Genomic DNA, 14,102 nt, shown 5'->3' with positions numbered 1-14,102 from the left:
TCCAAATGAGGTCACCAAAACTGAGGTGTAAGTTTCAGTCAGTCTAGGAATGAAGGGCCAGTACCCCAGGTCAAAGAATCAAACAAACGGGGAGAAAGAAGGCTTTAGTCTACTCAGGGGCTCAGTGGGTTACAGGAAGCTCACAAACATACTGATTCAGATGGCTTTGGCCAGACACATTCAGAAATGGCTTAACTAAGTATCTTGGCAACTTATGGTCCAGTCAAGTTAATACATCAAATGCAACCATGCTTCAGCTTTAGTCCTGTACAGACTAGAACATTACCTATCTCCAGTGTGGTGGTTTGAGAGAATGTCCTGAGAGGCTCAGCAGCTTGAATACTTGGCCCCCAGTTGGTGGAGCTGCTTGCAAAGGATCGGGAGGTGTAGCATTGCTTGAAGAGATGTGCACTGGGTACAGGTTAAGGATTCAAGGGACTCCTTGCATTCCCAGTGTGTTTCTCTCCATTTCCTGCTTTTGGATATGATCTCTGAGTTGTTCCGACCACCATGCCTTTGCTACATTATCATGAGCTATAACCCTCTGAAACTGTAAATCCAATTAAAGACTCCCTTTTCTAAGTTGCCCTGGCCATGGGTGTTTTGTCACAGCAATAGAAAACAGGACATCTAGTCTTCTGGCCTTCCCAGCACAAGCCTTGTTCTATTAATAAGATGGATATGCTTTTTCCTACCTCAAATGGTTACTGTGAGCAAATAAGAAAATGTTTGCTTCACTGCTAGAGAGAGATTATGAGATAAGCAGACAGAGAATGACATGTGGCCAAGCAGTGGGCTGGAACTGGATCTTACAGGTGCAGAGGGAGGTCCCTGAAAGTTTGGAACTAAGCCTGGTGCAGTGAGCACTTACACCATGTCACTGAGCAGTGCCATCCACAGGATGTCCCGCCAAGATGTCTGTTCTGTGACAGACTAGAAAATCCAATTCTTTTTCCTCTTCTCCAGTTTACTCTGTTGCCTTGTATTTTATTGAACTCATTTATTTTTCTAAACTGGGATAATATACAGAAGGTTAAGTGAATTAAACACATATAAATTTCTCAGTATATCTCTAGTGTACAAAAACCTCACTAAAGACTGAATTGTAAAAACCAGGCATGGTGGCTTGGGGGCTGGAGAACTGGCCCGCCCCCTGCCACCACTGCTGGGATGTTCTCAGTTGATGGCTGACTAAAGGGATGCACCACCACTACCCAGCTAGGTCTAGGATTCACATTTCTTTGAGTGAGCTGCCTTCCAGCTTTTTCCATCTCCTGCCTAACAGACTAAAGCATTTGCTGTTATGTGCATATTCCTTCTGGGTTGCCCTGTCGTTGCTAGAAACCCTTACTCACTGCATTCATTCTATTCTTGGAGGCCCAGTTTATACCACAAAACCCTTATACTTGCGTATTCAGCAAGTGTTTATTGTGCACAAGGAACTGTTCTAGGTGCTTGTGATGAAAGGCAAAGGTCATGCTCTCAGAACAGGTTTGACAGTGGTGCAGATAAACATATATATTGTATGCCTAAAGTTGGACATTATATAATATCCTACTTAAGTACCAGCTTAAAGCATTCAAGTGTCTTACTCAAAATCCTTATTCTGTAAATAGCATCTTACTCTAATATTCTAGAATTTTTTTATATAGGGAAATATTAAATTGCCAAAGAGCAGTAGAAACTAAACAGACAAACTGAGCCTGGCAAGATGGCTCAGTGGGTAAAGTGCTTGTTGTATAAGCTGAACAGCCTAAGCTGGACCCCTAGAGCCCATGGTAGGAGAGTAAACTCCCACAAGCTGTCTTCTGATCTCAACACACACAATCTGAATTCACACACAGCATACATAAAGCAACGTAACACACACACACACACACACACAGAGTCCTTTTTGTCTGCTTGTGCAGTACTCTGTTGAAAATCACTGAAGGCTGAAGATTACTTTTATTCTCAAATGGTAAAAAAAAAATTTTTTTTTCCAACATTCGTATTTCTTTGATGCTATGGTTAATGTTAAAAATGTAGTAGTTCCTCCTCCACGCTGGGCAGTGGTGATGCACGTCTTTAATCCTAGCACTTGGGAGGCAAAGGCAGGCAGATCTCTGAGTTTGATGATGGCCTGGTCTACCAAATTCTAGGACAGCCAGGGCTACACAGAGAAACTCTGTATTGGAAAAACCAACCAACCAACCAACCAACCAGAACATAGGTTGGGCTGGAGAGATGGCTCAGCAGTTAAGAGGACTGCTCTGCCAGAGGTCCTGAGTTCAATTCCCAGCAACCGCATGGTGGATCACAACCATTTGTAGTGGGATCTGGTGCACTCTTCCAGTGTGTGTCTGAGACAGCTGTAGTATACTCATATAAATAAATTAAAAAGAAGAAGAAGAAGAAGAAGAAGAACGTAGGCCTTCCCTCAGAGTTCAGATGGTGACTATGCTAACTGGGCCCTAGGCTTTAGTCACACACAAAAACCAGGAGTACCTACCGTATTTTATAATGAGAAACAGTTTCTTGTCTTATTAAAGACTGAACGATGTTACCTATGTCACTTAAGTTGAGGGAAACGTGCCCTTGGCTCATGTGCCCTTGCATAAGAACACAGACATTTTAAGAAACTGAAAGAGAAGCAAGTAGTTTGGGTTAGAGACCTTTTAGAGAAAAAAACAACAAACCAATTTGATAACTGAAAAAAGAAAAGTGAGCATTAAGTAAGAATTTTAAAAGACCAGAAATGAGCCAAACTTTGCTCAGAACAGATTTATTGACCACAACAAAGTTCTATATACAAAGTGACCTTGACTTTAGTGACAAATGCTATAATCCCAGGATGTAGGAGTTTGAAGGAGGAAGACCATAAATTTGAAGCCATCCTGGGCTACACAGTTCTAGGCCATGATGGGCTACGATCCTGGACTACATTGACTGTCACCAAAGACAAGGGTGACAAAAGTCCAAACAAGGCCACCATGCTTCTAACTGACGTCTTGGTAACTGGCTGTCATATAAATAAGGAAATCCACATTGGACATTAAGTAAATGGCCTGATTTCTGGAACTTTAATAGTGTTACAAGTTAACTGAGACAGGCATGACTGAATCCTGGTGAGAGGCCACTGGAAAGCTGGCATCAGGTGTCAAGAGGCCATTTTGTGCACAGCCACTGTGATGCCATCATGTTTCTGGATCATAATGTTCCTGAAAAGCCAAAGAGGAAATACTCAGCAAACTCTTAATTCATGTGACTTAAAACAATAGCACATACAAAAGCAAATATGAACAGCCCTGTTGAGACGTGCCAGTCACAACATAACCTCTGCTACACTTTTCCATCCATAAAGGGACTACATTCTCAAACCAAGAGGCAAATCTTTCTATAAGAAAAATAAATAATAAATAGCACATATGAGCATGAAACAGTTGAGTATTTCGGGTAAATCTAATTATAACATAAAAATGAAATTAATCCTTTTAAAATTTGAATTTTAAAAAAATAATCCTCAATCCTATTACTCAACATGATTCTGATTTTTTTTTTTTTTCTGGATGTTTTTGGTGATATTGTTGGAGTTAGAATCCAGGGCCTTGCACATGCTATCACTAGCCTAGCCTCCTTCCTGGTCCTAATGTTTAGATTAAAAAATTAAAAAAAAAAAAATGTATGTGTGTGTCTGTCTGTGTGTGCCATATGCACATTTGTGCTCCAGAAGGCCAAAAAGTGGTGTTGGTTCCTCTGGGGTTGAGAGTTACAAGTGGTTGTGAGCTTTCAAATGTGGGTGCTGGGAACTGATACAGGTCCTCTGGAAGAGTAATATGTGCTTTCAACAACTGAGGCACCTCCCCAGTTCCTAATTTTTATTATGTTACTTATTTTTTGGTGTCTGTATGTATGCCACTGCTTGTATGACAACTTCAGGGTATTTGTTCTCCTTCAACCATGTAGATTCCAGGTATGGAATTCCAGGCATCAGACTTGGCGGCAAGGATGTCTATTTGCTTAGCCATCTTGCTAGCTCCTGGTTCTAATTTTAATCTGTATATATATTATACATACATTAATATTAATATCCTCTTCTTTTCCATCCCCCAAACTGACCACACTATGCATTTTTAAAGGTCCATATATTCTATGTCTGTGCAAGTGTGCACATGCAAGTGTGCACATGCAAGTGTGTGCATGTACACACACCTATGTACATGTGTGCAGGTCAGAAGGTGCTGGGTGTCCTCTACTACTATGCAGCCAGCTATTCCTTTGATATGTGGTCTTATCCCTGCGCCTGAGACGCCTTTTCTCTGCTAGACTGGAAGACATCGAGCTTCAACAATCCTCCTGTCTCTGCCCTCTCCCCCTCTCCTTCCCCCCACACCCCCAACTTGGAACTGAGGTTATAGGTATTTGTTGTGTGGTTGCTGGGGTGCTAGGATGTAAGCTCCCGCCCTCAGGCCTGTGGCTCACACACTCATCTTAAGCACTGGCATCTCTCCAGCCCGTTTTCTTTTCTTACTTTTACCACTTAGCATTTGAATAAAGACCTTCATCTAGGAATCTTTAAGACATTACTTTAGTGAATTCTGTGCAACTAATCTTTTTTTGTGTGTTTCTACTGTTTTCCTTTATTGGAGTGGGGGTGGGGGGCAAACTGACAACTCATGACAGGTCTTCTCATTTTAATGAGGGTCTGTCATGGCGCCTGGATGTCCAATGGCTCTGTGGTACATTGACTAAAGAACCACTGTTGAATGTGGGGGGAGGGGGAGCCCAATCAAGTTTTTTAGAACAAACAGAAAGGGGTGTGCTGATATGTACTTACCCATTATCTGATTCTAAACATACCACAGGGATGTCGGTAGGGTCAGAGGTTAGCTTAGCTGCTTGCTGGGCTAGAACAGATATCACTCCAGCATGCTCATCGGACAGGGTACCACGGCCTAGGAAATAGTGAAAAGTATCTAAAAATTAGCCTAAACCCATAGTTTAGTATCTCCTCCTGAATTATTTGTGAAAAAGAAACTCAGCTCATGGCCTTTTGCCTTTAGGTTAAGTACTGACATGAAATGATCTCCCCCACCTGGTACTCAGCTGACTCCATCAGTGAGAAAGTCTGGCAATTGTTCTTAAATCAGCAAAGTCGTAAATGACATGTAGTTTTCAGAGTTATTCCCCTCACTATACTATCTCTAAACACCTTCTCAAGCATATAAGGAAGCTGTAATTCAAGTCATCTGATGGTCGTAACTTCATTTTATAGGAACCTTGCTGAAACCAAGAAATCCAAAGGCGAGAGTGACAAAAAGCATTCAATATGGATAAGGGGCTTGTTGACACTAATTAATTCCTTATGGGAAATCTGAGTTTCTTTTCCTACGCTCAACCTCAAAGAACAAGTCATTACTCAGAAGTCCAGTTGTAAGATCACCTTGCCAGCATATGTGAAGACCTGTGAACAACTATTTCTGCTAGCAGAAGCTGGCCGGGCTCCTTTCAAACGCCCCTTGCTTCTTTACTACTGCTTTAGCTTGTATCGGTAACTAAATCAGGTTCTAGGTACAAAAGGTAACCACCACGGTTATCATAGATCCCTGAAATAAAGGCAACAGGGGCTTGCTTACACCTAAAACTAAGGTAGCAGACAACATGCCACCCTGGCACACATTCTGGATTGACGGTCACTATGTAAAAATCCACAGGCCTAAGTGTAGCCTGCAAGTCTACTGGAAACAGCAACTTCACACTCTGAAGGTTTTACTTACTCAGTTTTTTTCACATGTGCATTTAAGATTTTTCATTAGTGACTTGGCAAATGCTTCAAAAAATTTACCTTTGTTCCAAATGGCTGCTTTTTGTATAAGACATAACTGTATTACTTCTGTCAGGTATCATACCAGCAAAAGATCAGAGTTCTAAAAACCTGCATCAGTTATAAGAATTCCTGGGTTTACTAGTTTCTGACATTAATTAACTTTAGCTATTTACTTTTATTTATTAAACTATTTATTTAACTATTTACCTTTCTGGACTTAGTTCCTTATCTGTAATTGCTACAATTTATTGAACATCACATCTTGGTTCTGTACTAAGTGTTTTAAGCTTTGGAGCCAGCTTTGAAAACATCCGATCTCAACCATTCATTAGTTGTATGACCCTGGGCAAGGACTTAAGCTCCACGTTTAATTGTTCTACAATAAAGGGCTGGGGGGGGGGGGGCGCAGAATATTAAGTTTTATAATATAAAACACTAAGAATGGTGCATGGCTGGGCATGGTGGCCCACACCCTTGTTCCCAGCATTCAAGAGATAGAAGCAGGCAGATCTCTGTGAGTTACAGGCCAGCCTAGTCTACAAAGTGAGTTCCAAGGACAGCCAGGGTGATGCAGAGCAAGTTAGTTAGTTAGTTAGTTTTAAAAAGAATGGTGTCTGATAATTAAGAGCCCAACACATGTAACTTTCAAATTTTTACACACACACACACACACAAAGTCAAATAACCCAATGAAGAAACCGAAGCCCCAAGATGCTTCTTCTATTCTGAACTCACGTTGCTAAGAGACAGCATAGGAGAATGGGGTTGAAGTCAGCTGTGTCTAACTATGAAATCCCTATTTTTACCGACAGTAACTTACTGTTGAGAGCGGCTGGACTAACAGCCAGCATCATCCACTCTCAGGGTTATCGAGGCAACTAAGGAAATAATGTAGTCTGACTGTCCCAGCACAGGGAGTGCCTTCAGTAAGGATTGTCCTTATCTAAAGCCCTTTTCTAGATCACTTAAAATTTATTCAAAACCATTTCAGTAGGAACAGTTGTACAACTGGGAGGAACATTTCTGCCTTTAAAAAACAACTGAAAGGCTTCAATTATCTACTCTTACTTAGAGATAATCTCTATGCCCCAAAGGTAACAGGAATAAAAGCAAGAAAATAGTAGCAAAGTTAGGGCTCCCAGTAAACTTCAAAGGGAGGCTAGTAGGAGACACTTACAGCCCAGATTAAGTCCTTGTGAATCTGTGCATAGGACTCCAACAATGGATGGATTCTTCATTCTAATTTTGGGAGCACAAGAAAGATGAACCATGTGATGTGAAGAAAATACTTCAAATTATTGTAGTACAAACAGGCTTTGTATGCACCGAGTATTAAGCACTTCAAATCAGCCCTTAAAAAATCCCCCTCTCCCAAAAGATAAACTGTGAGTTGTTTAAATAAAGAAACCATTTTCTCACCACAGACTGAGCTAGGTACCTCTGTTTCACAAAGCCACAGACAGTGCGGTTACCTTTAGGGTTCTATTCTTGGTATAGAAGCACGTTGTAGGACAACAACTCATTAAGACAACTGTTAAAAATCTAAGTAACAGGAATTGCTCCTGCAGGAGATTAAGAAGCTTGAAGGGGAAGGTGTCTTCTTGTAAGCCACTTTACACTTCCCAATTTTAAATCTTACAGAAATAGCCGAAAAACCTAACGGGCGTATTTACTTAACAAGCGCCGAGTAACCGATGGGTTACAAACGTGGGAAGGTGTGCGTGCGCTTTGGCACTGCGGGGCCTCAATTTAGCACACCTGTGACATCCTCCCCCAAACTGAATACGTTTCCCAAACTTCGGAAGAGCTACTCGACTCTAAGGACGACTTCAACATGACAGGTGACTGGGCCTCTCTAGCTTGGGCCCGCCAAGACTCTAACCTCATAAGGAAACTCCCAGAGCCTAGCGAAACTTTAATATCCAGTTACGAACGGCCCGGCCGTATGCAGAAGTCACCCGCTCGCGCCCTCAAGTCCCCCAAACACTTCCAGACATTCGTCGTCCATGCCGCTTGTTCCACTCCAGCTCCCCTGTCCGGAGCCCAGGACCGGCCGCACGCACTACTCACGTGTCCTCCAAATGCTGCTCCAAAGTCGCTTCCATCCCGCACGCTGTCCGCCCCAGCCCAGGACCCCGCAGCAAAACACTTCCTCCTTCACCGCCAGCCTCGGTCACGTGACTTGACCGAGTCGGGCGCCCGGACGGCGTCTCCAGAGGGACGAAATTCAGCGCGGCGCCACGGCCGCGCTCTCTGCGAAAAGGCATAGCTACCAGCACAGGACCGGTGATCTTCAGATTACTCTTCCAGCCGCAGGGAGGTTTGTAGTCGGGCCCCAGGGCCTCTTCCTGGCCTAGCACTTGGTCTTAGTGATTTTTAACCTTTGGATTTTGGTTCAATATCCAGTCTTAACTAGAGGTTGACTTTGTTTAAGTTTTAAAGTAACCAGGAAGGTACAGCAGGGTCTCATCTAGGCAATAGGGCAAACACCAAGAAGACAGTGTTCGGTTTCTGACCCCAGGACAAGAAACTGAAATGCATACTTTACATATCAAAACACACCTGGCCTCCAGGTTTCCCAGCATCCCTCAGTCCCTACCTGGCATACCTTATTCCCAACCCTGAGCTTTCCAGCCCAGGGGCTGGGTTGCCCTTCTCCTTCCTATATAATCAAGATTTTTTTTTTTTTTTTTTTAAAGTAAAATCAGCGTCTATCTTTGGTGACTGCACATGGGATGGATACCCAGGTGGAATGGTCTCCAGACGACCCCTCCTTCAGTTTCTGTCCCACACTTTGTCTCCATATTTGATGCTGATCTGGATGTCAGGAAGTGCATGCTGACAGGAGCCTGATATGACTGTCTCCTTAGAGGTCTGCCAGAGTCTGACATACCCTGAAGCAGATACTCACAGCTAACCATTGATCTGATCAAGGGTTCCCAATGGAGAAGTTGGAGAGAAGACTGAAGGAGCTGAAAGGGTTGGTGGCCCCATGAGGAGAGCAACAATACCAACCAACCAGAGCTCCTCAGGGTCTAAACCACCAGCCTGGGAGCACATAGGGAGGGACCCAGGACTCCAGCTGTATATGTAGGGGAGAATGGCCTTGTCGGGCATAGGTGGGAGAGGAGAGCTTTGGTCCCATGAAGGTTGAACACTGAGTGGGGGGGAATTCGAGGGTGGGGAGGTGGGAGTGAAGCAGGAGGAGGGGGATGGGATAAGGGGTTCCTGGGTGGTGGGGGGAATGGGGTAAGGGGATAAAATTTGAAATGTAAATATAATATCCAATAAAAAAAGGGGGGGGAAGTAAAATCAACATACATACTGTATATACAATTCTGAATTCTGTAGCAGGGATTCTTCAGAGAATTTATTATAAGTATCTTTTCATCACTGCAAGTTTTTATTTACTTTGTAATAGTTGCAAACCACCCCATATTTGTTATCATAGTTACACCTATAGTGAATTTACAGTTTATTAGTGACCAGTTAAGTTGCTCTTGTCTCCCCCCCCCCCCACACACGCCCTGGTGGTGCCCTTGCTGTGCTGGTTGAATATTCTTATAGTCCGATAGTGTGCATTTAAAGTTTTTCTTTATGGTTAGTTACTAGAAATAGAATTATTTGGTCAAAAGTTATGGTAATTTTAAACACACACACACTACAATAAGGAGGTTTTATGAAAATGAGGGTGTGTCCATGGCTCATCTCCCCCCCTTCCTGTGCAGGAGCCTTGCTCTAAGAGGCCTCCAACAATCTGACCGCTGGCATTTGCTCAATTTGTTTTCTGATCTGGTGCCCATAAGATCAGGCCAAGACTTAGTCACCTGCTCGCCACTTACCATATTGTTAAAATGAAACTTGCAGAATTATTTATTTTTTAAAACTTTACAGCTCAGGTTTATCTCTAATGGGTGATTCTCCTGCCTCAGCCTTCTAATGCTATAATTTCAGCTATGCTATAATTGAGCCATGTACTTGGCTATGCTTCCAGAACTGTGTGTACGTATGTTCATGTGTGTCTTGATGCATGTGTATGCTTGGGTTCAATGTGTTTGTAGATATTCATGCATGTATATGCATGTGCAGTCGGGGGTCAGAGGTCAGCCTTGTCTTGTTCCTTAGGTGCCATTAACCTAGTTTGTTTGAGACAGGGTCTATCGATAGTCTAGGGCTTTGATTAGACTAGCCTGGCTCACCAGCTTCTCCAGGGATCTTGTCCCCACCCATCTCAGCTTCTTCAGTGTTGGGATTACACATGTGCCACCATGCCCAGGCAGTTACCCATGGGATCTAAAAACCAAGCCCAGGTCTTCATGTTTTCAAGGTAAGAATGTTGACTGAGATATCTCCCCAGCTTCTGGTTCTAGAATTCTAATTTTCTTAGGATTCCAATTTATGTGGTGTAATTCAGGCTTTGGGGGTAAGTGCTTTGGAGAAATTACCTGAGTTATCAGGTAACACGATGCAGGATATCCAGATTTTAGAACAGCACTTTAGAGTTATCCTTGAAAGATAGAGTTAGAGTTGTATAGCATGAGGCATGCTGGTGATTCCAGCACTTGGGAGGCTGGGGTAGAAAGGCTAGCCTGGGACTCATATTAAGACTTTGTATTTAAAAACATATAGATACTATGCAAAGCAAAATTTTCCCAGTCGTCTTAAGAGAAAGCTTGTTCTTTACAAACACTGAGGAAACAGTTTCAGCCCTGCTTCCCTGTGGTCCCAAGTGGTAAAAATGTCACTGAACTAAGACTCCTCAGTTTGACCTTTCTGTTTTGTTCTGTTAAGTTTGAAGCATAAGCTGAGGAGTTTACCTAGGACCTTACTCATGCTAGGTAAGAAGTACTCAGTGCTAGGTAAGAAGTACTCAGTGCTAGGTAAGAAGTACTCAGTGCTAGGTAAGAAGTACTCAGTGCTTGGTAAGAAGTACTCAGTGCTAGGTAAGAAGTACTCAGTGCTAGGTAAGAAGTACTCAGTGCTTGGTAAGAAGTACTCAGTGCTAGGTAAGAAGTACTCAGTGCTAGGTAAGAAGTACTCAGTGCTAGGTAAGAAGTACTCAGTGCTAGGTAAGAAGTACTCTCCTACTGAGCTCTACCCTCTCCCCAATTCTGGTTTCTAAACCCTCATATTACTCACAGATATAATGTGAGCCACCTTTGTAGTTTTCAATAGCCTGGGAGCCACATGAACAAAACAGAAGAAATTAATTTTAACAGTTTTGTGTATCTAAGAAGTCATTTCAACATATAATTAATTTTAAAATATATATATTTTTTCTCCTGTCTTTTGCACTTTGGCACATTGCAGTTCAGACTGACCACATTTCAAGTACTCAGTCCCTTGAGTGAAGATTGGCTCCAGTATTGTCGAATACGTCTCCAGGGTATCTCAAATGATCTCAAAACCAGAAATATGATTAAAGGATTTTCAGAAAGCCTACAGATTAAGCTGCTTCTTACAGTCTAAGGTAGGCCTTTCAGGGGAAAAGAAGAAATCAGGAAGAGGGAGGGATTTGGCATATGGGAAGTGACAGGCATAGGCAGTTCTCTGTCTGTCTCTTTCTATCTCTGCCTCTCTGTCTCTCTGTCTCTCTGTCTCTGTCTCTGTTTCTCTCTCTCTCTCTCTCTCTCTCTCTCTCTCTCTCTCTCTCTCTCTCTCTCTCTGTCTCTGTCTCTCTCTGCCTTTCTCTGTCTCTACTACCCTCTCAGCTCCCCTCCCCATGCCCTGCTGGTCCCTCAGGGGAAAGGGATGCCTCAGCATGGGCCTTCGGAGGCGCCTCCTTTTCCCACACCTGACATATTCCTTCCTTCTCTCTCTATCTTTTTATAAAACACAACAGGCTAAGCACTTCCTGGGGACACTTTTTATTGTTTACATCTGTACAAAGGGCGTCCGGGTTCTTTGTGGCATTGTCATAATATTTTGCTTTGGTTGATCTTCCTTCCCAACTTCTCTCCCCCATTTCTTTGCTCCTACTCTTTGTACCCTTCTACTCTCAACATTCCAATGTCTACTCTTAAGTCACTTATTTATATTACACCCCCCATAGCCCTTCCTTTAAACCTATTCCCCCCACCCCCATGATCTCCTTTCTAGAGGAGAGTTTAGATGGCATCCTTTGTGGAATGAGATTTATATAAAGATCATCAAGTCTTTAACTTGTTTTTTTGTTTCTCTCCTCTCTGCAAGCAAGCTCTGAGAAATGAGAGTCACCAGTGGACACAACAGAGAATATCAAAGCCCGTGTATCCCACCTGGGAGTGGGAAGGAGGTACCGGGTCAGAACCCCAGATCTTACATACTATCTTTGTGCTGTTTCCTCTGCCTTGACTCCTACATAGTCTTCCTGAGGGACTCACTTAGGTACAGTATTGGTGGCCCATAGTGGTGCACCACCATAATCCCAGCATTTAGGATTTCTATGAATCTGAGCCTACCTGGATTACTAGTAAGTTTGAAGATAGCCTAAGCTACACAAAAAGACCCTGTTCCAAAAAAATAAATAAATAAATAAAAAAGAACAACGAGACAGAGAGAGACAGAGTTAGAGTCAGAGACAGAGAGATCTTTAATGGTAGGTCCAGCTCTGGGTGCCGAGAGATGTGTTACCCCAGGGCCACCCACACTGGCCTGTGGACAACTCAAGTGCTTAGTCACAAACCTTCAGTGTAGTGAACCCTAATAAGCCACTAGGGGGCACCAAGGCCACAGAAAACTGCACAATGGAGGGCCTAAAGTGTGTGTGTGTGTGTGTGTGTGTGTGTGTGTGCGCGCGCGCACGCACGTGTGTGTGCCTGTGCAGGGGATGAGGGCTGGAAGGAGGATGTATAAGCCTGCTGAGTTGTTAAGAGAGTGGTAAGAAGAGTGTTAAATATCAAATGTGGGTGGCCTTGGAATCAGAGTCATACATTTGAATCCTGGCCAGGGTACTGGCTACCCATGGGATCTCTGAGTCTCTGGGGAGCCTTTGATATGGGGATATTGTCTTCTGGCTGGTCAAGGTATGGGGAGGATTACATGGGTTACTTTATGTAAGAGAGGCTGGTGCGTTATGAGAGTCAATTTGAATAAGAAAATCTGTTTGTCTCCTCAGGTTGATTATGATCCAGATGATGCACATGAAAAAATAACAGTGCCAAGAGATTGCTGTAGACATTAGTCTCATATCACAGGAGAAGCTGAATCTACATAGCTTCATTATAAAGCTGTGTCAAATGGGATAGTTACATTGGTTTTATTATTAGATACTTCTACATAAAGCTATATATTTTATGTAAAATTATAAAGTACAATGAGAAAAAAAATCAACTGAAGCTCTAGTCCTGACTCTAAGAAGAAAAAGTCAAGTAGAACAGGACAGAAGGTAGGTAAGGTGGAGACAGGGAAGGTGTGTCACAAGGATGCCAAAGTCTTGCCAGCTCAAGCATTTCACTCTAAGCTGCAGCATAGGCTCTAGTGGATGCCAGGGGCTTGGGCTCAGGGGTGGACACCACTGAGACTTGAGACCAGATATAAACTTGACTCTTGTTCATAGTATCAATGGCATTAGTGGCTCATGTGTAGGAGTTGACAACTATGTGACCAGCGACACCCCCTTAATCACCACATCCTTTTTTTTTTTTTTTTTTTTTTTTTTTATTAGCTAATATTATTAACTTCTGGTTGCAGTTAAAAATGCAAAGTGCAGAAAACAATGCAGCGTGTGAGCTGGGTAAAGTCTCACACAACTGTAGTTCCAGAACTCTGGAGGCAGAGGCCACAAGTGTGCAGCTAGTCAGTTCTACAGAGAGTTCCAAGCCAGCCAGGGCTACACAGAGAATCTTGTCTAAACCTAAAAAAAAAAAAAAAAAGTGGCCAGATCATCCTGCTTGAAAATGATGGAGCCAGACTGTGATGGAGCCAGACTGTTACCCTTCCATCTATACTGCCCGACTCTGCCTAGAACACAGTCCTGGAACTCAGGTGCAGAGGTGGTGGAAACCCAGTGTCTTATTCTAGACATATGAGGTTCAGAGGGGGGAGGTGTCTACAATGCAAACTTCCCTTTGACATGAGATTCTGGTATTCCAAGCATCCCTAGCATGGCTGCTGGAGGCTACTGAGCTGTAGTTACACCTACTTCTGAGACAGTCACTGTTATAAGTTCAACTTTTATCTCCTTACATTCACATGTGAGGATCCTAACCCCTAAGTGCCTTATAATGTGGGCATGTTTATAGACAGGGCCTTTATAGATGGCAATCAAGTTAAAGACATTAGGGTGGGCATTAACCTTATGTAACTGACATCCTTA

At 43.0% G+C, this 14,102-nt stretch overlaps 1 protein-coding gene and 1 long non-coding RNA gene across 2 annotated transcripts; one reads left to right on the top strand and one right to left on the bottom strand.

Annotated features, from left to right (window-relative positions):
- Window positions 1–2,748: 2,748 nt before the first annotated feature.
- Window positions 2,749–8,101, bottom strand: Lamtor5 (late endosomal/lysosomal adaptor, MAPK and MTOR activator 5). Its single transcript, XM_034501111.3, has 4 exons — window positions 7,877–8,101; window positions 6,984–7,045; window positions 4,817–4,934; window positions 2,749–3,200 (listed from the first exon to the last, which is right to left on the bottom strand). Exons 1-4 carry the CDS (start codon window positions 8,071–8,073, stop codon window positions 3,140–3,142), a joined length of 438 nt encoding a protein of 145 aa, XP_034357002.1. The 5' UTR covers window positions 8,074–8,101; the 3' UTR covers window positions 2,749–3,139.
- A 995-nt stretch (window positions 8,102–9,096) lies between these two features.
- On the top strand, window positions 9,097–13,438 carry LOC143442091 (uncharacterized). Its single transcript, XR_013110010.1, has 4 exons — window positions 9,097–10,133; window positions 11,117–11,276; window positions 12,003–12,080; window positions 12,903–13,438. It is a non-coding gene; the product is annotated as an uncharacterized LOC143442091 (long non-coding RNA).
- Window positions 13,439–14,102: the final 664 nt, after the last annotated feature.

The sequence above is a fragment of the Arvicanthis niloticus genome, chromosome 4 (genome assembly GCF_011762505.2).
Source record: "Arvicanthis niloticus isolate mArvNil1 chromosome 4, mArvNil1.pat.X, whole genome shotgun sequence".
In the NCBI taxonomy this organism is placed as follows: domain Eukaryota; kingdom Metazoa; phylum Chordata; class Mammalia; order Rodentia; family Muridae; genus Arvicanthis; species Arvicanthis niloticus.
Note: the sequence above shows the minus strand (reverse complement) of the source record. Positions and strands in the feature narration are given on the sequence as shown.